This window comes from Anastrepha ludens, chromosome 3, assembly GCF_028408465.1.
Source record: "Anastrepha ludens isolate Willacy chromosome 3, idAnaLude1.1, whole genome shotgun sequence".
Lineage (NCBI taxonomy): Eukaryota > Metazoa > Arthropoda > Insecta > Diptera > Tephritidae > Anastrepha > Anastrepha ludens.
In genome coordinates this window covers 54,799,590-54,823,864 of record NC_071499.1, presented here as the reverse complement: position 1 = coordinate 54,823,864, position 24,275 = coordinate 54,799,590, and the positions used below count along the sequence as shown (strand labels likewise).

At 38.0% G+C, this 24,275-nt stretch overlaps 2 protein-coding genes across 4 annotated transcripts; one reads left to right on the top strand and one right to left on the bottom strand.

The window, feature by feature from the left end:
* The first annotated feature begins 331 nt into the window (after window positions 1–331).
* On the top strand, window positions 332–1,847 carry LOC128856456 (p21-activated protein kinase-interacting protein 1-like). The gene is made up of 4 exons (XM_054091758.1): window positions 332–630; window positions 686–1,195; window positions 1,255–1,331; window positions 1,403–1,847. Exons 1-4 carry the CDS (start codon window positions 352–354, stop codon window positions 1,830–1,832), a joined length of 1,296 nt encoding a protein of 431 aa, XP_053947733.1. The 5' UTR covers window positions 332–351; the 3' UTR covers window positions 1,833–1,847.
* A 6,625-nt stretch (window positions 1,848–8,472) lies between these two features.
* Window positions 8,473–23,885, bottom strand: LOC128857984 (histone deacetylase 6). Of its 3 annotated transcripts, XM_054093858.1 has the most exons (12): window positions 23,268–23,883; window positions 19,838–20,023; window positions 19,649–19,779; window positions 14,838–15,021; window positions 14,636–14,772; window positions 14,418–14,552; window positions 13,645–14,345; window positions 13,082–13,586; window positions 12,817–13,012; window positions 12,108–12,725; window positions 11,859–11,946; window positions 8,473–9,108 (listed from the first exon to the last, which is right to left on the bottom strand). In XM_054093858.1, the coding sequence occupies exons 1-12, from the start codon at window positions 23,268–23,270 to the stop codon at window positions 8,741–8,743; spliced, it is 3,252 nt and encodes a 1,083-aa protein (XP_053949833.1). In that variant the 5' UTR covers window positions 23,271–23,883; the 3' UTR covers window positions 8,473–8,740. The 3 variants fall into 3 exon arrangements, with proteins under 3 accessions (XP_053949833.1, XP_053949835.1, XP_053949836.1); XM_054093860.1 differs by lacking the exon at window positions 11,859–11,946 and having other exon boundaries at window positions 9,015–9,108; window positions 23,268–23,885; XM_054093861.1 differs by lacking the exon at window positions 11,859–11,946 and having other exon boundaries at window positions 9,015–9,108; window positions 12,153–12,725; window positions 23,268–23,885.
* Between the last annotated feature and the right edge of the window lie 390 nt (window positions 23,886–24,275).

The window sequence follows — 24,275 nt, the reverse complement described above, 5'->3', positions numbered from 1 at the left end:
TGAAGCAACTGATGTAAATGAACATAAGTTGGCAACGCGGGAATAGAGCTGCCTTCAATTACATGTGTCTGTACGACAGTGAGTTATAGCCATACTCGCTAGCGGCGAATCCTTCTCGTTTTTCCCCCTTTGTTGTTGCTTTCGCATGCAAATATTTCGTTAAGTTAAACAAGCGGGAGAATAAAAGAGGCCTATTGAAATACAAGCATTTACCCCATTGCCTTATGTACGCCATTATTTAATATTTACGCTCTTCAAATGTTACGATTATCGTATGTGTTTTATCGATAATCGTGAAGCCGCCTTCAAAAATCGAAACAATGGCCTCATCTTCAGCATGTTTCGTTTTTCATGACATTCCCCACGTGCAAATCAATTGTCAACCGGTGTAAAAAAACGAAAACATTAAGAATTCTGCATATTATGGAAGTGATTGTGGGAACGTACGAGGAATTCCTTCTCGGCTATAAACTTACACCAAATGATGAGACCAGTTTTGTACAATCGTTTGCAGACAAATCGCATGCGGGTCCTTTGAAATGCGTGGGCGTTCATCAGCATTTTGTGGCTACTGGCGCCACAGATGATCGGATCTTCTTATACGACATGCGTTCTCGCAAACAAACAAATGTAAGCATGTGTAACACTTTAATATGCTCTTTTCTTAATAGCTGTGCTTTTTTAGATCATCTTGTCGCACGAAGGCACTGTCAATACCTTGGCATTCACGCCGGATAGCTCTCATCTTTTATCAGGTGGCGACGATGGGCGCATGGTTGCAACACGCCTAAACACTTGGGCGACAGAAGGTAATTGGAAGGCGCATAAAGGATCAGGAGTTAATCAGATTAGTTGTCATCCTAGTGGCAAGCTGGCATTGTCACTTGGCGCCGATCGTGTATTGTGCACGTGGAATTTGGTGAAGGGTCGAGTAGCATATAGAACGAATTTGAAAAGTCGCAGCACTTTAGGAGCACAACCAGATTGTCTTACTTGGTCACCGACTGGGAACTATTTTACATTGTGTGGGCCACGTACTGCTGAGATTTGGTCAATAAAAACGGCAGATGTTTTACTAAGTCAAAAGACACAAGAGAAACCCATATCTGTCTGTTGGGTGGCAGATGATATATGTTTAATTGGTTTGGAAAATGGTAAAATACTGTGGCTTGATCCCTCAGAAGCTGAACAAGAGGTAATATATTTCAAAGCGTAAAATGTAAAAATGAAGATTTACATTTCTTTCTCTGGCAGGAAAATTTGAGCGAAGCGCACAGCACAAGGGTTAAAGCTATGGCTTTCCATAAGGGTACTTTAATCACAGTCTCGAGGTTGGTATGCGAAAAAATGCATTAAACTTATTGTAGAAACCAATTTTATTATTCAATTCAAACTTTTGCAGCTCAGGTGAAATGAAGGCTTGGCAAGTGAATGTCGACCAGAAAAAATTGACTTTACTATGTAAAACCAACATAGGCTGCCGGCCAACTTGCCTTAGCATATTGGACTTAACGCAGTTCGAAGATAGCTATGCATTGAAAAACATTTCAGACGATGATACTAAGAAAACAACTTCTGTGTCCATAAAAAAAGAGAAGCCACCAGCACGTGGCGTTGTAACTATTGAGTACGAGGATGATAAAAATGGCGAAGAGAATAACGAAAGCAGCGAAAATGATTCAAATTCGTCAGAACCTGGTTGTAGTAAGGTTGAACAGAAATCACGAAAACGTAAAGCGAATAATGTGGAAGAGAAAAAACCTAAACAAGAAAAGAAAAAACTAAAACAAAAAGAAGTGTTGCACAAAAAGCAAAGAAATAAAAATAAATAATATATTACAATTAAAAAAAAAAATATGTAGAATGCAATCAGTATGCAGGCCGACCTAATACTAGGTTTTTCAATAAGGTTCGATAAGAGAGGGTGTGGCTACTAGCCTAATTTTTTGTTTTCTTTTTATTTATTTTTTTTTTTTTTTTTGTTGGTACATTCTTCATGTCAAGGCAAAGGTGATAGAATACAAGCTTGCGTCTTACAAATTCGCTGTATCGCCAGGCTCCATGAATAAACAAGCAAACGGAAGGGGAAAGCAATGGAAACACAAGAAATTATACGAACATGTACAGTTTGTTTCGCAGATGGCGCCCTGATTGTATGCCAACTTTGAGTCATCACAAGAGTGTTGAACCTAACCCATCAGAGAAGGCCACTCGTGTGATGCCTATCCACCACCTGGCACGCGCCCGATGGGAGATCAGGCAACTCCTCACGGGCACATACACACATTTTCTTGCCACGGCGTCTGTACGGTTCGTAATTTATCAAACCGTTCTAGTGTAGAGTGGGCAGGCCTTGAAGCATACAAACCGAGAGATCTGGAAATTCAATGAGTGTCTGCTTATGTCGCCAGGACAACAAGTTTCGTTGTATTTCCTCGTACCCGTCGCGATACTTTTCTAAGAGTCCATCCGCATTGGCACTGATGAATTGGACCTTTCAAAAGAAACGAGGGCGAGTTAAACTTTGTTTCAAATAACTATCTACCCCACCCATCTGAGGCAAGATATGACCAGCTCTTTAGCTCAGGCTGCAAGTGTCAGATGGAGTTACAACATTTTCACCTTCTATAGAAAATCCCTTGCATAGACCGTGAAAGAGTTTTCCCTTAGCGACCTATTGAGAGTTAAGACATGTCTAGCAAGAAACACTTAGGGAAATAGCTATAACTGAACAAAAACACACTAAACAAACTTTTGTTTTTTTTTTGTAATAAAATAATCAGAGATTAAATCTTTTTACCTTTCGGCATAAGGAAAGAAAGCAAACGGAAGGATGTTAAGGCAGTAGTCTGCTTTAGAAGCCGAAAAAAAGCGTTTTTTTAGCAATTTTTTTTGAAAGGGAAGGAAATGATTGGGGTAAACGGAATTTTAAGACGATAGTGTACTATATTTAAGGTTTAAAAAACAATATTTATTTTTAAAAAATATTGAAATTTTTTAAAGTTGTAAGTATTTTTCTGGAGCGCCTGGAGTCTGCACTTGTAAATCGGTGCCGGTGATGGAGGTCGTGCGATGCATCTGAAACAGTCGAACAAATTTTTTTTTAATTTTTATAAGTTTCTTTTCTTTATGAACTAAAAAAATACCGAAGAAGTTATAAAATTCCAAATTTTTTCGAAGTTTGAAAAAAAAATTCACTTTTTTAAGAAAAAAAATTGACTTTAAGTTGCAAAACAAGTAGTTTAAATAATACTTTTGTCCAACTTTTTTAGTTCAAATAGAAGATAATTTAATACTGAAGCTAGATCACTTTGGTTTTTTTCGATCGGACATATATTCTTTTTGCTATCGCCGGCACCGTTTTCTAACACTTGTGAAAATGAAAACTCGAGAAAACGCGCTTTAAAGTCTGCCTGAGCATTCGCACCTGCTCGACGCTCGGCCACCAAAACTGCTCTAGCTTCGAAAATATGTCGAATTGGCCTCTGGAATTTTAAAGACATATTCTTGGATAGTTTTGGAAGAGATTTAAAACAAAACAAAAAAATCGATTTTTTGAAGCCTGTAAAGCAGACTACTGCCTTAAAGGATTTATTCCAGCCTTTTATTGTTAAAATATAATAATTTTCAAGGGCGCAAAAGGAAATAGATATTTGGGACAAAACTAAAATTAAACCCAAGAAAATAATAATACTAATTACCGTCGTTGCATCGAATTGACGAATGACTGAAGTACACTAAGGACCATTTTTCCCCATTCCTCTTGAATAGCTTTAAGGAAAATTTGCTAAGAATGCTCCAGAGGCTCTCCAATGAAATTAGGTCTGCACTAACTGCTTGCCACTTCGACACGGGCATATTTTGCGACGTCAAAAACTCCATTGTACGCTTAGCGCTCTGGATAAGAGCATTGATCTATTGATACGTTCAATACTCACCGCGTAATTCTTCGGCAAAATTAAAAAAAACACTAACCAAGACCTCTACGTAATTTCTGCGTTCAACTTATACAAAATAAAACAAATTGGGGTCTTACCACGGTAGCTGAAATACCCCAGATAATAAAAGAACAACCGTGGAAGTTTCGGGAGTGATGCGTTTGTCGTAGCTCGTAAATATCTCTCCAATATTTCTGACAATCACCAGGCCCATCGAGATAAACATTTTTTTACATCGCTTAAAATAATGGATTGCCATTTATTGTCCAAGAACTTATGATTATCGGCGGAGTCAAGTCTAGCTGATTTATGGCGAGGTGTACGCTTCTGCTTAGCAAGTCAATTTTTTTTTTTTTTTTTTTGTATTTCTTAATCTTCATTCAAAATTTGCTGTATTCTTCTCTTCTTAACATTGAGAGATATTTCACATCCAATTTGCTGGGGCGGTAGCCCTTGGTCGGGAAAAAGCCGAGTCAATCCGGTAACGTAGAACCGGCTGCCATGGGAATGTGACAGCCACCGACTTATCGCTCTATTATCTCTCTGTTAGACCTGTCGTCAATTTTTGGGCTCTGGCCCGTTTCTTATAATTTCACCATATCCATTAGGATTTTTCAAAAAGTTGTGGATGGAATTTTGATTTCGATTTACTTTTAGCGCTATTTTGCGAACTAATACTCCCGATTCACTATACGATAGAAACTAGTGCGCTCCTCGGTGGACAGCTGCGTTCCTCTTGGCATAGTGTCCTTAAAAGTTATTTTCATCGCATGATAAGTATTTATTTACTAAAAGAAACTACTCAGTTTCCTCAAGCAACCTTTGAAATTGTAAAATGTGTACAAAAATTGCCACAACGAGACATAAAATCTTAACGAAAGCACTTGTCCCATATAATTACTATATTTCCTACAAGGAACCCAAATTGCAAGCAACGCTCAAACGTAAAGGGACTTGAAACAAGAGACAAAATAATTTAAAGCCACAGGTAGTTCGTGCACAAATTTACATACTTAGTATAAGTATAAGTTCTGTTACAAGTTAAGTCCGTTATAGATATAAAATTATATTACTTTTATTTATAAAGTTAGTTTCGTTTAATCATACACATATGTAAATATTAAAAAAAATTTAATTTTCATTCGAAATGGTCACCATTTGCTTTTACACAAGCCTTCAAACGATTAGGCCATTTAGCTATGGCAGCGCCGTCAGTTTCCAAATTCCTGTGAGGTCTTCGACAGGCCATGTTTTCCAATTCCGACCAGAAACTGTAGTCCAATGGGTTCATATCTGGACTTCTAAACGGCCAATCATCTGCGGCTATGAACCCAGGAATATTGTTTTTAGCCACTGCTGGGTGGTTTTCACCTTATGGGTTGGAGCGGAATCTTGCCGGTAGATCCAACGCGCTCCATTGAAGAGAGTACTGCTCAACTGCCTTCTAAAATATGCCCCTGGTACACTTCTGATCCGGTTATAAGCTTTTCTCGCAGAAATTAAGAAATGTAACACCTTTACAAGACACTCCCCACAAAACCATTACGGAGGTTGCGTCTTTAGAAGTTTTAGCATAGACTTCGTCGTTTTGCTTATTAAAAATTTCTTCAGAAGTGAAAATTTTCTCATTTGTGAAAATAATATTTTCATGGCCGTTGACTGGCCACCGAAAAAGCTGTTTGCATCTGTGGAGTCTAATTTCTTCCAGTGCGTTGTCAAAAGATGACCAGTTGAGCAACGGAAGGTTTCCATGGGGAGACCATCCATCTCTAATTAGTCTTGACATGGACCTGGTCGATACATTCATTTCCTGGGTATTATTTTCTGCTCTCTAAGGGGATTTCTGCGAACTCTTTCTTGAGCGCCTTTTATGGCTGCACTAGTTCGAACCACGCGGGGACGACTACTTTTTTTCTGTCTGTCACTTCAGACGTTTGGGAAAAACTTTTGACATTCTCGAAATATTAAGTTTTCTCAGCAATTCGTAAAGCTCCCTTGCAATTTTGGAATGCCATCACTGCAATGCGATTTCCTTAGCTCCCCACTCCGAAATTTTCCACGAAACTGAGTATAATTTATAACGGAACTTTTTTCTGCGAATTTGTTCTCGCCGTATGCATTGTAAAATTTGTCACCGAATTTATGGCAAAACTAAATACGGGGTCCGGCACTCGAAGTGTAACCAATTAAAAAGGTCATAAATTTAGTTTGGAAAATTACTTTTATTCAATTCAAAGTAAAAAATGTGTGAAAATAATACAAACTCAAGAATCAATTTACTTTTGCTCGATATGACCACCTTTTGCCTTGACTATGGCCTTGAGACGGTCCAGGAACAAAGCGTAAGCTGCCCGAATGGGACCGGGGCAGGTATTTTGGCCCACTCGCAGACAATGACTTTTTTCAGCGCCTCGAGACTGGTGAAACTTTTAGTTCGGACCTCGCTCTCCAAAATGGCCCGAAGAGAATAATCTATCGGATTCGCGTCTGGTGAATTTGAGAGCCATTGTGTGGACGTTATGAAGTTCGGAACGTTGTTTCTAAGCCATTCTTGGTTCACTCGAGCTTTGTAAGACGGTGTCTAGTCCATGGTCTGCCACCGAAATGTTTGTCTGCCCACACTTCAAAGCAACCTACGACTTGCTCAATTTGAAAAATTTTCTCATCAAAAAACAAAATGTTCGGAAGTTGACCGCTTTCGGCCAAGCGAAGCAACTCCTTCGCTCTCTCAAATCTGACTTGTTGCTCTTTTGGTGTGAGATCATGCGCCTTTTGGATCTTGTAAGGCTTGACTTTGAGATCGGTCAGATATTTTCAATTCTTTCGCCATTTGATTGGCACTTCGTCCGGGACTTCGCTCAAGTCGCTTCTTCACTTTTTGAACCATTTCACGTGACGTTGCCGTCTTTTGATGGCCACCTTCATGACATTTCGCGAAGCTACCAGTAGCGTTGTAACGAGTAATGGTGTGAGAAACAAAAACTTTATTTACTTTAAGTGCTCGAGCTCACGAACAATCGTTGGTTGTGATTTTCCAGCCAAATATAATGCAATCACACTATTACGTTTGAAATCCATTACTTATTTTCTTTTGTCGCGTTTAAAAAAAAATAAATAAATAAATAATCGGCGCGTACACTTCTGTTAGGTGTTTGGCCGAGCTCCTCCTCCTATTTGTGGTGTGCGTCTTGATGTTGTTCCACAAATGGAGGGATCTACAGTTTCAAGCCGACTCCGAACGGCAGATATTTTTATGAGGAGCTTTTTCATGGCAGAAATGCACTCGGAAGTTTGCCATTGCCTGCCGAGGGGCGACCGCTATTAGAAATATGTTCTTATTAATTTTGCTTTCACCGAGATTCGAACCAACGACCTCTCCGATCCGAATGGTAATCACGCACCAACCCATTCGGCTACGGCGGCCGCGTTTACTCTCGGCAAAAATGCTTCCGCGCGCTTGTAAACAATACTCAGGACTGTAATTTAGCCAACTAACTGACAGCGGATACCCATGCGTCGGCTTTGCGAGCGGTCTGAAGTTGATTACACTTCGAGTGCCGGACCCTGTACATTATAAGGCATTTCAAGAAAATATTATGCAGCTTTTTTAGAAGGAAATTTATGAAGTTGGTTTGTCCCATATTTATTTTTATTATTTCTCTTAGTGTATTTGTCAAACTCCTGCAGTTTTCTCACTTAACAGTCGTTGCTGTTGCTTTCTTAAAAAACATCGCCCATTCTTAATTATGGTATAAAGAAAAAGTTGCCGCTCAATTATAGTTTTTTCTATATTTTAATATTTATTTGCGTTAATTTTTGTTTGTCATTTTAACTTCGTCTTTTACATATCTACATATGTAAAAACAGTCATTTTAATTTGAATTGCTTATATTATTTAACAACACATTTATGTATGTATGTAAGTAATATATTTGTCTTAGCCAATTTATTTTAGGCAAATATTCGTAAATGTATTTGTATTTCAGTTATTTCAATATAAATTAAATATTACATTCTATTAGTGCAGTATAGCATTTAGTTTTTTACAATTTCTTAACAGCAGCTACAAATAACTGCAAAAAAGTTAGTTGCATTGGTTAACAATAAAATCGGTATGTTAGCAAGTATATATTCAGATTTTTCGTATCCCTAAAGAACAACAAACTTGAGACACGAAATCCTTACCGACTTCTTATAATCTCCACAAAAACAACTTACTTACATATCCGTAGACTTTTAACAAAACAGCTCAACTCAACTCGGCACTCTCTGCTTGTTGAGCAACAAATTGCGGGGTTCCAATGAAATTTTGTAGCTTTTAAATCAATTATAGCCTTAGTTTGAGAATTAATTTTAATAGAAACATTAAATTTTCCTATGAAAATTCTTTTTTTTATCTTAAGTGAAAGCTGTTGAAATCAGCTAAATTGTTTTGTCAAAATGCCACAGATATTATAACCGGCATCTATTCATTTGATTTTTGATTTCTGGTTTTAAGTCTTTGGTTAGTCATGTGAAAAATAAATTTTAAACAAAAATTTATCATCCATTCAAGTCTGGTCAATAAGTATGTATATGTAGGTGTACATGCAGCCACATAGGTGTACATTTGTTGTAATTATATGCATGACTTATGTATATATAAATCATCAACTTGATATAAAGTAATACAATAATTTTATGTAGAGGCGATAAATCAACGGCCAAAGGTACTGAGCAATAACATGGAAAACTTGTCTCAGTGGTGGAAACGACGTACACAAATAATTTTGCACTGTCGTCAACAGCAGCAAAAGATATTGTCAGTTGTTTGGTTCAAGTTGAATGCTAAATGCATTTGCATCGTAATCACCATCATAATCCGCATCATCATCAACGTTGTCGTTACAATTACTAACGGGATACGACCACACCATGTCCTCGCCGAATTTATGTCGGTGCAGAAGATTTTTGTAGGTGTGTAATTTGCTATTGTCGACATATGCCTCGCAAGAGTAACACCAAACCGATAAATCACTAAAGCTAAGCGCAAAGGGGTGTGATGTTGCGATGCTGTGCAGGAGCATGTGTTCCATGACGTAACGACCGCAGAGTATTTGATAGCAGCTCAGACACATCCAGTTCTCGACCGTTGACAAGCAATTCTCGCATGGAGCATTGCTATCTATGACTAAAAGTGTGTGCGAATTGAAGAATAAAAATAAATAAATAGTTCGTTATAAAAATTTGTTTGGCTTATTACAAAAGGAATTTAATTCAACGGAAAAGGAAGAAATAGGTTAAAGGAAATATTTACAGTGCGTGCTAAAAAATGCATTGGAATGAGTAGTGGTAGGATGAGTAGCAAGGCGAATTAAGTACTGAAGGTTGCAACTTCCCAAAACAGTTACTTCATTTTTCGCTGGCTGCTTGTGTTTCATGCTTAATGGCAAGGTTCTGAGGTTTAAAAATATTCATTGGAGGAATGCATGCGGCTTTTATTTGAAGCTGATTTATATTATATTAAATTCCAAACACTAATAAATCACCCTGTATTATGTTATGTCCGAAAACGTTGTTGTTGTTGTAGCAGCATAAACATTCTCCATACATATACGGGGAATGGTGCTGAAGTGGCAGACCTTGGCCCGATATAAATCCGGGTCGCTCCGGTTCCTTAGAGCCGACTGTCGTGCGATTTTACTTGCTTCAAAAGGAAAAAAGTAACGAATAAAAATCAAAGCCCATATGGTATTTAAAGGCGCAAAAGACCATCGATGCGAATAGTTTTCATATTTTGGAATAAATATTTGTTCATATTTTTCTCCAGCGTTTTATTTCGGGAAGCGCAAATCAAAAATGTTATTTCAGGCAGTGCTCACTGCTAAGTTTAAATTTATTGCACAATTTCTGATTAATTACAAAAGGAAACCTACCACAGCTGAAATGTTCGAATGATAATTTAGAAGGACATTTAAATAAATTGAGTGGTAAGCGAACTTGACGAAAATCTTTACCGGATACCAAGCAGGTTTTTTAAGTTAGAAAGTAGTGTGAAAGTAGTATATTAGTTTGGTGGGAAAGAAATCAATTATTTTTGCGCAAATGGTGCAAAACCGTTTTATGGTCGATCTTTAGCTCCTAAGCGATGCTACGACTACTCACATGCCGGACAACTTCGATTATTTCTGTGGCTTTATGGATATTTTCGACATTATCGCCATTTTCTTTAACATCAATAATGCCTTAACGGAATTGATAAAACCAAAATTGCACGTAATTAGCGGTTACAGTACCGGCACCATAAACACCATTCACAATTTTAACGGCCTGGCTTGCATTTCCGCCTCTATTAAAGAAAAACTGTAAAATGTACCGAATAATCTCTTTGTTGACTTCCATTGTAACTCACTTCCTGTAATTCATAACTAAATGGAACAAACAAAAAACAGCAAAGGAATTTGTTTAGTGTGAAATGTCACCTTGACAACGAACATAAACTTTAAATTGTTTGATCGATAGTTTACGAGAAAATAATGGATTTCTTTTCCCCAAACTAATATATTGATTTCTGAGCCATCCCCAATCTACATTGTTGCTTATTTCGAATTTTATAACTCTTTTTGTGCCGCCTGTTTTTATACAAAATGACCCTGATTGACGAAAGTGAAATAGATAAATTCAGCATCATAAAAACATAAACATAAAATAATGCATGTTGCACGAAAACGCACGCACAGGTATAATGTGCAACACTCTCTGCCGTACGACCTGGCGTCTCTGGAAGCATTAGGTGTTGGCGACATGGCACACAATGTGTTAATAAGGCTACTTAATTTGGTCCAGCATTTTCTTTCTTGGAACCTTTCACTCATTATATTTGGAGCCATATTTAGGTTTCTATTTGCAGGATAGTGTACAAGGCGTCCTCCTAAGTAAACAAGACTTTTTGTGAGTCGAAGGTGGACTATTTTGAATTAAACAAACCGTCTCGCTAGGGAGAAGCATTCCCACGGCAGTCGGTTCTACGTTGCCGGAACGACCCGGATTTATATCCAGCAGCATTCCCGTGCATGTATGGGTAATGTTTATGAGGTTACAACAACAACAGAGAAACGTTTTGTTTCTCTCATTTTTTACTTTGGAATGTAGTTTGTATGTTTTGCAATGTGTTAATGAATATTTAATGTGATAAGCGAATATTGTAAATGACAACAAATTTAAAATATGTTAAGTAATTGTGGAATGTGCTTATTGTTATATTTTTCCATGCGTATGCACATAAAACTGTACTTATGTAGTTCTTTGAGCTATACAAACATTTTGAACGTCGTCAAGTTTAACCCTCCGTTGGTCACCCATGTTTAGCCAGACTGACTTTTTCGACTTTGGACGTGAAATTAACATATTTCTATTGTAGCTAACGACTCGAGCTTCTATTGTAGCTAACGAGTTAGCTTCCTAGAATTTAATTTTCTATCGATTTATGGTTATAACCTTTTAAAAACGATACTCGAACAGGACGAAAAGGGGCCAAACCCGAGTGCCCAACCGCAGGTTTTAAAAAAGGTGTCCAACGGAGGGTTAAGAAAATTACAGCTCGAATTAAATTAACTTAAAAAATATATGTATGAAAATTTTAAATAACGGTTTTTCATTTCTTCAAACACACGAGTTTCTGTACAAATGTGTGTATTAATGTAATATATGAAAAAAAATTAGAATGCACAATTTTTAACAATATTTCATAGAAACATAGAATTCGTAAACTCAGCATTGCGCACGCGCGCAATAAGCGAAAAAAGCAAAAGCGAAAAATCAAAAATTTCTAAGCCAAAAATAAAGCAACAAGTAAGAGTAAAATTTTGAAACAAACCTACAAGTTCTAGAACACGACACTGAAATAATGATTTCAAACAAAACAAAAGACACGCTGCTTACTTTTCGGCGCCTCCTCAGGACGCAACTGTTTTAAATGAGGACATGTTTTTAATGGAACAACGGCGAACATTTCATTATTTTGTAAAGCCTGATGATTAATTTAAATTTTTTCGTTTGATTTTTGTAAATGTTTGTTCGTTTTTTTTTTTTTTTTTTGTTTTTTGAGTTTCGTGAGCAGTCATGAAAAGTAAAGAGGTTAATGTTAGTTGTTGGTTCTCTCACACAGTGCTATATTTATATATGATTTACCTCTAGATTTTCGGTGAGAAATTCTGTTAGGGTTTTAACTTTTACCTTCGGCTTACTGCCGCTCGGTTCCAAAGCCACCTCTGTATCGGCGGCATTTTCACAGCCAATCACGCATCTCTCCTCATCCGTTTTGATAGCTAAATTTTGCATAGTAGCAGAAAGAAAATCCTCATTGTTATTTTCGCTAGCGAATTGTGGCAGCCGCTTGTTGAACACCAAACTCTTCCAATAACGCTGCTGTACACTCAAGCAGTTTTGTATGGTTTCCACACAGCTCGTATATGCCGCGCTAAGGTTGCGTGCAGTGTTGCCATTAACTTGTATGGGTGGAATCGGATCACCCAACAGTGATTTGCTGCACATTGTCATAGAGTAGGAAATGGAATTTACATTGTAGCCGCCTTCTAGGCATAAAATTATACGGCCGCCGGCTAAGCCAGAAAGCCAGTGCGTGAAAAGGCCGTACGCTTCGGGGGTTACCTTACAGCCACCGAGTGGATCGCCGATAGCGGCATCGAAGCCAGCCGATACAAGCACCAATTCCGGATCGAATTCATATGCAATTGGCATTACGAGTTGTTGGAAAGCCATCACATATTCCATATCGCCCATGCCTTTCTAATTTTGTTGTTGTTTTTTATAAAAGTTAAATACATTTCTCAATCAGTTGTCGTATTAGATATTTATGCAATATGTAATTTGAACTTACTTTATTCCACGGTATATTCACATTGAAACCCACACCGGCGGCTTTACCAACCACATCGAAATCAGCGTCTTTGCTTTTGGGGAAAAAGGTGCCGTTGTCGTAGCGATGCATACTAATATAGAGTACATTCGACTGCGATTCGAAGATGTGCTGCGTGCCATTGCCATGATGCACATCCCAATCAACAATTAACACTCTAGAATAGTTCGTTGGATAGATGAAATTGATAACACAAATACATAACTAAGCGATTTCTCTTTGATACCTTTTAAGGCCGTGGTCACGTAGGGCATATTGCGCGGCAATTGCAACATTATTGAATATACAAAAGCCGTGTGGCACATCGGACTCGGCATGGTGGCCAGGTGGACGCACTATGCAAACACCGCTGCGCGCCTCACCACTCAGCACTTTGTCCACCACTTGCAGCACTGAGCCCGCTGCCAAGGTGGCACAATCGAAGGTCTTCGGATGAAAATAGACAGAATTATATTTCTCACCCATCCTCTGTAGCTCATCCTTGTCGCTTATGCGGCGTATGAAATTGACATGTGCACGCGTATGCGCCAAGCAAATCTCATCGGTTGTTGCTATGCGCGGTGGCAGCTGTTTCATACGTTCGGTGAGCTTATAGTCTATGTGCATTTCATAGATGCGTTTAATGCGCGCAGGTTGCTCTGGATGGCCATCCTCAAAGGTGTTGCTATGCTGCAGCATAATATCGTCGTAAACATAGCAAACGCGTACGTGCGGCGTCAATAGTTTGGTTTCTAAATAAATTAATTAGAAATTAAATAAACTACATATTTATTAGTTTGCTTATTTTACCATGTTTTAGGAATTTCAAGCGTTTCTCGTTCTGTGCCACAACTTCGGGTAGCATAACCGGTGCCGTGCCTCTGGTGGGGAAACGTTCGGGCAGCGGTTCACCGCCGATAAATAGTCGACTAACTTTATGCAACTTTGGTTGTGGATTTACGTTATTTAGCTCCTCCATGGTGTATATTGGTTGGATTTGCAGGCACCGCCAGTACGGACGGTGAGCATAAATGCAATTGAGTATTGTGTCCTGTATGACTTCGCCTGGTGGCTCCAATTTCTCTACCAGCGCTGGGCATGTGCCGCCCAGCAAGGTGCGCAGGGTGAGTGCCGCACCCTCCGATAAGGAATCGAGGCAGTAACCACCTTCCAATATGACGGCAACACGTGATTGTGCCAGCTTCATAAGCGAATTCAGCAAATGTGCATAGAATGCGGGTGTGACTTCCATTTCGCCTTCGGGACAGCCTAAAGCAGCATCATAGCCGGCCGATATAATAATCAACTCTGGTTGATATTCAACTGCAACGGGTATAAGCAACTGTTGGAAAATTGCCAAATAGTCTCCATTCCCCATTTTAGTTTTATTCAAAGGTACATTAAAATTGTAACCCGTGCCGTTGCCATTACCAATAGCATCAAAATCCGATTCTTTAAGATATGGCCAAAAGGTGCCATGTTCAAAACGATGTATTGAAAAATAAAGCACCCTGAAAGACCAAACAAACCATTATTTTGTAAAATACTACTAAAATACAGCAAATACAGCAAACTCATCTCACCTTGGATCGTTGTAGAAGAAGCGCTGCGTGCCTTGTCCGTGATGTATGTCCCAATCAACAATCATTATTTTGCTTAACTTCAAAATGTCAATCGCATATTGTGTTGCAATGGCCACATTGTTGAAGAAACAGTAACTGAGGAATATACATACACACACATTCACAGAGCGTTGAATACTTTCGAAACTACAAGTACAAGTAAGTCAATTGAACAGTACCCATTGAATTCAGCTTTCATCGCGTGATGACCGGGTGGTCGTATGATCGCCATACCATTTTGCACATTGCCGGCTATTACGTTTTCAATTAAGTCTATGGTGGAACCTGTCGCCAGTAGAGACAATTCAAATGTGGACTGTAATGCAAGCGCAAAAGAAAATTACGATATGCACTTAATATTTTGCTTATTGCGATACAAACCGGATGTATATAAATTGAATCGAATTTAGAGCTAAGGTCTTCCATTGATGCTTCGTCTTGCACGCCCGAAGTGCGCTGAAGAAGATCATAGTGCTCAACGCTATGCAACAGGAGTATTTCATCCTTTGTTGCACGCCGTGATGGAATTCTTTGGCACTGTTCTATGAGATGCAGTTCCTTGCACCTGAATTTTATTAGAAAATAAATAAATTTGAATTAGAATTTAATAATATTGGATTTTGTTAGTTAAAAGATATATTTTTAAATCGAAACTTCATATTTTCAACAGATTTTCAAAGCCCAGCTTTCGTTTTAACTGGACACACCAATAATTAAATTTGTTATTTTATTACTAAAGCGGGCTTGAGTTCACGAAATAACAAACACACAAAGTTTAATTTGCGTCGAAACCGTTTAAAGGTACGAGAGAAGTAGATTTAGAGGTGTAGAATTTTCCTATTACAAGAAATTCACTGTCGATATTTTGGTTATTATAGCAGCAGTTTTTTGGGGCGATGCAAATGGTAAGTGTCGTCATCGTGAACATCTAACAAATTTACTGAGCGAATGTTCGACGTTAAGGGAAATGATGTTAAATGAGTCGGTTGAAGAGTGCATACGAAGTGGTAGTTGGGAGAGATATATTTTGTGCCAGCTAGTCTTTACCTGCCAGCTAGTCTTTACCTAACACGCCTCATCTCACGTATCTCAGCAACCCTTACAGGTCACTGGAAGGTAGAGCATCATACAGCCACACATAACCTTTTTTTCAATCCCATCTGCAGAAGCTGTCAGTTGGAGTGAGTGAAAGAAAGTCTTATCCACCATTTATACGAATGTCCAGGCCTAGCTAGAGTAAGACTTCGCACTTTCGGCATAAATCTTTCTCCCATCAAATTAATGACATCTCAGACATAAAGATAACAAGTTTGCTTTACTTGGATGTCACGAAATGGATCTGGCACAAAAAAAACAGACATCACACGAGAACGGTGGTGGTAAAACGGTGCTAGAAATACTCAACCACTTCAACAACAACAACAACAACAACAACAACACGTGGGTCACATAAAGCAAATCTGGTTTGTTCCGATAACGTAAAACCAACTGTCGTGAGAACGTTAGATAATGCATCTCCAGCTGTTGTTGTTGTTGTTGTTGTAGCAGCATGTTAGTGCGATGTGGTATTCATCTAACGCTAGGCCCAGGAATCTTGTTGTTTCGACAAGTTATGTCCAGAGGGAGAGGGGTGTTAGATGAGGCATGTGAAGAGGTGCGGTTTGACATGCTGGACATATGTTTGGTATGTCGGGATCAATTCGGAATAGCTGGAGCTCTTCATCTGTTGTGGATGATGGTTGGATTCCGATTATGGCATTCGGGGGTCAGGAGATAGAGAAGGTGGTAAGAGTCTCCCGATGAATGTCCTTTATTGCCTGTCTAAACACTGTTCGGTCCAGTAGTTGTCGATTCATTTTGCCCTGGATCTCTTCGGTGCATCTCCAACTCTTTTTTTGGGTGCTTGGCCGAGCTCCTCCTCCTATTTGTGCCGTGCGTCTTGATTTTGTTCCACAAGTGGAGGGACCTACAGTTTTAAACAGACTCCAAACGGCAGATATATATCATGAGGAGCCTATTCCATAGCAGAAATACACTCGCTGGGGTGGGGTGCCATTGGCTACCGAAAGACGACCGCTATTAGAAACAACTTTTTCTAACATTCGGTGATTCATGCTCGGAGTTTCGAACCTGACCACTACCGAATGGTAGTAATAGCCTAAAACATTACTAACACATTTTTCCGGTAACGCTGCTGAAGTGACAATACTTGGCCGAATATAAATTCGAGACTAACTTAGATCAGCTGTCGTGTAAGCCCTCGCGAGCTCTACATATGTATACCCTGGGCACAGAATGGTCCCGATGACGGCATTTAGAATTATTATCATCGGCACTGTCTATCGATTAATACCTATTGAGGATATGTCGGTGAGCTGTAGAGTCCACTGGTTTTTGGACCTCAGTGGTGAGCTCAAAATGATGCATTCTGACATGATGGTGGCGGTCTGGCATCAATTGCTTTTTGATGTGCCGAAACCTTTTAACACCCACCCTTTAATTCTTTATTTTAGATAGGCTTAATACAAGTACCACCAGCTAGTCGTAGTCGGGGTGGTAAGCGAGAAGGGAGAAAGAGTATCGAAGATTACCGCTGCTTTAGCACCAACCTTCATCCTTAACTCCAGTGATGGTTAACATCCGAACTCTATACATGATTATTATTCGCTCCCGTGAAGAGATACCAAAATGTGTCAATAAATTTTCCACTTTTCTTGCTGTTGCTTATCAAAGTTGCTTTTAACAAATTCAAACAAAAGAGGTTATCTCTAGTTTCAACACTTAAAACTTATATAGTATTTTCGCTGAAGTTTACACTATGACGCCGATAATGTTTAATACACGCACATGTATACATAAGTACATACATATGTACATTAGGATAGCCCAAAAGAGAGATTTTTTTTTTTTTTTTTTTGTAAAATGCATTTTTTTGTAAGTTTATTTAAGATCGATAGTATTTAATCTTTGAGCGACGATCTATCACATTTTAACGTTTTTTATTTTCCTATTACATTTTTTGTATAGGATAGTTCATTCTACAAACAAAACCATATAACTCAAAGCTCCAAACTTAGATTGAAAGTCACAAAAATTTAACAAATTAAAAAAAATACATCAAAATTTCCTACTCTTTATTCAGAACTTCTAGAAAAATGCTGGGTATACACTTTTGTAGTTTTTGTAGTCCAAACGCGTTACGTTATTACGTTGAAGTTAATGAGTAAGTGTCAAAGGCAATACGCCTATAAGTTTCATATCGACGAAGTTAATAGTCTCAAGTATATAGAATTGCTATACGAAGTCATTATTACTTTTTTTGATGAGAATTTCAATGAGAAGTGGACTTTCCAGCATGGACACGCAGCCGTTCATGCTTTCATTGCAGCAAAAGCGTTTTTAGCAGCGAAAAAAATACCAACTGTGGAATGGCTTGCATGCAGCCCTCACCTTAACGCAATCGATAGATATGGGCAATACCTGTTTCAATCGGTTTGCAAAAATGGAAGACAGTTTGAAAGCGCTAAAGCCCTTAGAAGTGGGATCAATGTCAAATGATTACACATTTATCGAAATATTATAAAAAACTTAATCAAAGCGCTGCCTCGACGACTTCAAGAAGTTGTAATCAATCAAAGGATCCAACACAAATTACTAAGTCCAAAATGTTCTCACGACAGTCGGTTCTACGTAACCGGAACGACCCGGATTTATACTCAGCCAAGGACTTCACTTCAGCCGCATTCCCCGTATATGTATGGGAAATGTTTATGCTGTTACAACGACAAATAAGCTGCAAATTATATACCCCAAAAATTCAATTTTTTATTCTAAATAATATTGGCCCTATACTTTTTTCGTGCTGTAGATTTAACTTTTGTTAATAATTAATTTAAGTTTTGTGAAATGTCCTCTGCATATTTTTTTAACATTTATCATTCAAAGTTTAAAAATTAAAAGTACTGCTGGTTAGCTCTAAACTGATCATAAAAATATAAAAAAATTAATTGGTCTTATAATTTTTTTGTGTGGCGTAATACAAGCTTTAGTCTCAAGTGGCTCAAAATTCTCATTGATTTTTGACAAAATTTTGATGTAAATTTTTTTTTTTTTTTTTTTTTTGGAAATTTGTTAAATTTTCGTGAGTTTTGTACAAAGTTGGGAGCTTTATTGGGTTTTGTGACAGAATACATTTTACACTTATAAAGACACAAAAAGAATGTGAACAAAAAATATATAAATAGTTAAAACATGGTAATGCGTCGCGCCACACTTATTTTGAACACATTTAGAACAAATTTAGGGGTTGCCTTAAAGGGTTAGGGGTAGTCAGAATTTTCAAAAATGTTTTCTTTTTTTCTTTTAAAGTATAATATCTTAAAAATATTGTGTGAATGAAATTTGATGTGTTATTCAATTTCGAGTTATTCAACAATTAACAAAGGGCGCTCGGCCGCTCCGGAGCGTTCGAGAGCAAGTAGCTAGCAGCAGCTGCCAAACTTTAAATGCGTTTTTTTTTTTCAAAACTATGTTTTTTTGAACTGGTGATCACTGTACCTTAAAAACCGCTTGGTAAATTTCAATAAAATTCATGCTGCTTTTGGAAAACATAAAAAACTCGTGCCTGATCGAAGGGTTTTTTTTCAAACATTTCGATTTTTTTAAATTAATTGTCGGTTTTTGCTCGAAAATCTGAAAAATATTTTTTGAGGTCCCCATATTGTTAAGTTTGAAAAAAAACTTCGATCAAGCACAATATTATCTATAAATAAAACTAATTTCTCTTATCCGATTGAATTTAGATGTATCTCCAAAGACTTGTGATGATCACCGAAAGGGACTTCAGGAGAAAGGAGCTCCACACAAACAGCGATAACTTTTACAATTATTAATTTCTTTTTTTAAATTTTGCTAAAGTCAAGTCGAAACGTGGTGTATTAATGCTATGTTTTTATTTTCGTAAAATCAAGCAACTGACTAGCAAAAATAAATTATTGAAAATCATAATTTTTTGGGTCTCTAAGCGTTTTTGGACCATCCTAATGTACATATACATATACATATAGAAGCAGACATTTTTCTGCTTAGTAATACACACATTTTGGTATATTTTCTTAAGTGAATACCTCTTCCTTTACCTCTTCTTTCAGTGTATTCCACCCTAAAATATGTTATAATGACGACAAACTTACCTCTCCAACACTCGGGTGAAGCGTTCTGGCCTCTCAGGGTGATTTTCATCCCAAAGGCAACGGTGCTGCGCCATAGATTCATCGTATACTATGCCAGTAGGTTTTTTAATAATTGTTTTTGCGCTGACCGCCTAAAAAAAAGTATATGCATCTTAGCTAAAATGAAATCAAATCTCGATAGTAGCTTACATTTTGGAATATATCTTTCACAACTTGATCTTGTTGGCTTTGTTCTTGCATTTTGAGTAATTTTGCTTTGCGTTTAGCTTCGACTAACGCTGCGCTCGGCTTGCTTGCTGCGACTGCAGACTTAACCATTGCACGAGTTTGTATTTTAGCTTTTTGCGCCCCACGACGAGTAACAATAGGAGAGCTCTGCAGGCGGTATAGAAGAAAAGAGCAGATGTAATTAGTATACCTATAAAGAAAATATTTTATTTTGAAAATTTACAGTCTTATCCAAAATCTAGGACACAATTAAAATGCGTAAAGAAATTCAATATTTAAAACAATGCGTGCGGTTTTCATGCCGTGATCTAACAGACTGTGCTTTGCAACACTTCATCATTGCAATGTCAATGAATATGATTTCCGGTTTTTCAAATAAGCCAAAAAAGGGCAAACGCCCATGTGTGGGTGTCAAACACAATGAGACTGGATTATTTTTTTTTTTTTTTTTGTAGCATGAATTTTTACTCAACAGTCAATAAGTCCATTGCATTGAATTGAGCATCTATGATTGTCGTTGTGGTTGTTGTAGCAGTATACACTATAGTTGCCGTAGTCGAGTTTGCTTGTTGATGGGATGTTCCTAGCGTAGACATTACGCATTCAAATAGATTTGTTATTCTACTTTTGCTCCAGTAGCTCCGTCCACTATTGGGTTGTTTAAAAATTTCAGTAACCAATTACCGCGCAATAAATACAATCATATGGTAACACCCTAGTGTTTTCGAAAGGAGACATTTTTTAGATTGAAATCAAAAAATTTGTAATGTGGTTGCAACTGCTTACTGTAATCATCTTAAATACATGGCGATAAGATATCTGAAATAGAAAAATACATTCGCCCAAGCGTAGATGCCGACAGCCCACTCGCTATTAATTAAGAAGCTTGCCAGAGTGGACCACCTTTGTATGGTATTTTAACTAAAATCGGGAAGTGGGTGGAAGTAGAGGAATACGCAATCGGTGTATTCAGTAATGTTTAGGAGAAATTCAGTAATGGTTAGGAGAAAGCTTTTATACGATGGATTCACTCAATCTTATCTAGGAGATGGCATATCATAAAAGATGTTGCCCCTTATGGCGTTCTCTTTCCTCATCATAATGTTTAGTAGTCCGCAAGTCTGTGCCAAGACACAGGAGCTCTTGTAAACCATTGATACGCCCTGCATCTCAAAGACTTTTGCAAGACAACTCTGGCATTGTTAGCATGGAAAAAATCAGAAAGTCTCCACTTTCTTATGCCTGCATTCCTAAACCTTTATTTTTTTAGAGGTGAGATATCTCGTGCTTTTTCAGGCGCAGCTCTCAATAAGATCTGTAGTCTAAAAGCAACCGTCGTAATTCAACTATACATAAACCTTGTAAAATCCACACTTTCTATGCTAAGCAGACTCTAAAAAAATGTGTGTATAAGCACAGCGAGCGGCATGAGTACAACTGCTGTTGGTGTCTAAAGTGTCCTTTGAAGAAGAGTACGCTTGCTGGCTAAAAAAATCGAAAACCACTTTGGAACTGATATATGTCGGTCGGAACCCGTCATAGCATTTCGTCTGGTCTGATATAGATTTGAAATGGATGTCACGTACATATTTAGGTGATACGTTGACGGGCTGAAACTAAGGCTTCACTGAGAAATGATAGCAGGCATTGTCACCTAGCTAAAATTGCGTTTGCCAACATGAATGACTACAAAGGTGCTTTTGTTGAATTGCATGAAGCTGTCCATAGTGGATTTTTAAGTTAATAAACGTTCCCATGCTGTGGAAACAGAGGCGAAAGCTGTGTTGTTGTAGCAGTTCATCAAGATCTTCCAGTACGGTGTAGACACCTATCGTCATCGTCTATCTCATCTAACGGCAGACCCAGGAAACTTGCTGGTACTCTGGTCTGACACGAAGTAGCGTGGGGCCAAGAGCTACTGGTTGGCCCACACACGGGAATTGGAGCGGGATTAGGGTAGATGCTAGATGCGGAAAGAACGGGGGAGGGATGTTGTTCTAGTAAGCTCCGAGGAGTTGTAGAGGATCCGTTTGTGGTGCTTGCTGTGTACGTCTGATGACAAGAGCAGCAAGTGGCCAAAAAAGTTTGGTGCGCATGTGATTGAGTTCGGATGGAGCCGTCTCTGACAAGCGCAGAAAAAATAAACCTCTAATCTAGGATTCAGCTCAGTGCCTCCTCCAAAAAGAAGTATTGCGAGCAGCCTTACTGCGCATAACTGTTGTAGTGACGATATATGAGAGATGAGGTTCAGCACACAGGACAGGGCTAGTTTACTGGGACGGCAATCCTTGATAGGGAAGAACTCGAAGCACTCCAATACATGGAACCGGCTACCCTGGGAATGGCCAAAAATTTGGTCGATTATAATTATGGAAAAGCTGTCTGAGGTGAATGTTAACGTACGTTATACAATTTGTCATAACAGTTGTAGCAAATTTATTGACAGGCTTTTCTCAGGAAAGTTTGGAAAAGCTATTGAATTGATTTAAAAAATAAAACATAAAATTAAGAAAAATAATCCCAAAACTGTAATGGGATCCGTTTAACCCTCCGTTGGTCATCCGGGTCTAGCCTTTTTCGACTTTGGACATGAATTTAACATGTTTCTATTGTAGCTAACGACTTGAACTTCCAGGTCGCTTCCTTAAGTTTAATTGTCTATCGATTTATGGATATAACATTTTAAAAAGGATCCTCGAACAGCACAAAAAAAACGACCGACCCAGGTGCCTAACCAAAGGTTTTAAAACAGGCGTCCAACGGAGGGATAAGTTACTGAAATCACCCGCTTTTATATCTGGTCAAGGATTGGAACATCAGCAGCTTTAATTGTAGTTGTTGTAGCAGCATTAACATTCCCCATACACATACGGGGAATGCTACTGAAGGGACAGTGCTTGGCCGGATGTAAATACGGCTCATTCCGGTTATGTAGAACCGACTGTCGTGGGAACGTACATTTGTGCTGCTACAATAACAACTGGAGGCAGTTTTACGTACCAAAACGACTTCTGTTTTGTCCGTGCAAGGACTCAATTTTAAGTGATCTAAGTCTGTTAAGATTAGATACCCCCTCTGATCTTTATTCAACAGTCGTACTGAATTAGTACACAATTCAAATATACCAACAAACCGGTTTACCAAAAAGAAAAAAATTTGTACAATGGTTCAATGCACTACTTCTATATTTGCAAAACTAGTTTCAAATAAAGTTTTATTGCCGGCAAGGTAAAAAACATCGAATGTAAAGACAAAGAATGATTTCAAATATGTACTTAGCTTATACCACCATTTATGGCAATTTTTCTATACATACGCCCATTGAAGGGCCTTGTAATTTCTAAATCTAGAACCTAAATGAAGTAAGAACATATAATTTTGGAATACCTACCATTTTCGTAGAACAAAACAACAATTTCTAATACTTTTTGCTCACTGTTGTTAAATGGACATTCAATTTGCGTTGGTGTACACAAAATTGCACCTGGCCCAATATAAAAATTCTAACAAAACCACATTTGTTGTGGTTTGTATTTACAAAATATAAACTACAAAATCATGTAACGAGTGCGACAAGTATACAACAAAACACTACGAAAACGCGAACGGAGTTTGGAAAATGTTGTTACTGATATTCTTATTCAAATTTGCTTTTATGTCAGACGAAATTATCGGAAAATGTTTTCTTCAGTTTCAGCAAATGCTGAGACGCGCCTAATCACAAAAATTCCGACACAGACACAAAAACGGACACACGTTTTATTCGTGCTTCTTCTTCTCATTCACCCCAGACGTTTTTGTTTACACAATACTTCTTTTGGCAGTTGCAGTTTTGCTTAATTTCACTTATGATTTGTTCACTTAAATTTTGGGCATGCAAATATTTCACGATTTGTAAGGTATTTATTTTATCTAATAGCAGGTGTCAACTTGTAAAAATTTGGCAAGTAAATCGAAGACAACACGCATATGAAAAGAAGCATGTAATTATTGAAAAGCTTTTGACAATCAAGCAGTGATGCCATGACCAGAAGAAAAAATACCTCGAAACCCTACACGGTGTGCAAAATACAGAAAGGGCGACTTCCGAAAACCTTCACCATAGCAGTTGTGAATATACAAGGTGGCGCAAAAGTAATCACCACATATATCGAAAAGTTTGTAATTTTCGCAAATGCCATCGTTCGTCAACAATACATATTTATCAAGACAGCCAGAGAAAACAAACAAAAGGAGGAGAAATTACATGTTTGTGAAAATTCAGAGAGTAGCTTGGTAATATTTTGATTTGTGACATTTAAATAGCGGCTCTGCTGCTACTACCTCTTTGATATGTCTTGACTTGACTAAAAGCTTGTGGCAATAAGTTGAAAATGATTAGAAATTAGATTTTGAAACT

What these genes read in the sequence shown, in the direction of transcription:
- LOC128856456 (XM_054091758.1), top strand. Translation starts at nt 352, where the DNA reads ATGACATTCCCCACGTGCAAATCAATTGTCAACCGGTGTAAAAAAACG. An exon ending in GTTCTCGCAAACAAACAAAT is followed by an intron (nt 631 to 685) that starts GTAAGCATGTGT and finishes GTGCTTTTTTAG; the next exon opens with ATCATCTTGTCGCACGAAGG. An exon ending in ACTTTAATCACAGTCTCGAG is followed by an intron (nt 1,332 to 1,402) that starts GTTGGTATGCGA and finishes AAACTTTTGCAG; the next exon opens with CTCAGGTGAAATGAAGGCTT.
- LOC128857984 (XM_054093858.1), bottom strand. An exon ending in TGAAAGATATATTCCAAAAT is followed by an intron (nt 19,780 to 19,837) that starts GTAAGCTACTAT and finishes ACTTTTTTTTAG; the next exon opens with GCGGTCAGCGCAAAAACAAT. An exon ending in CGTGACCACGGCCTTAAAAG is followed by an intron (nt 13,013 to 13,081) that starts GTATCAAAGAGA and finishes GAACTATTCTAG; the next exon opens with AGTGTTAATTGTTGATTGGG.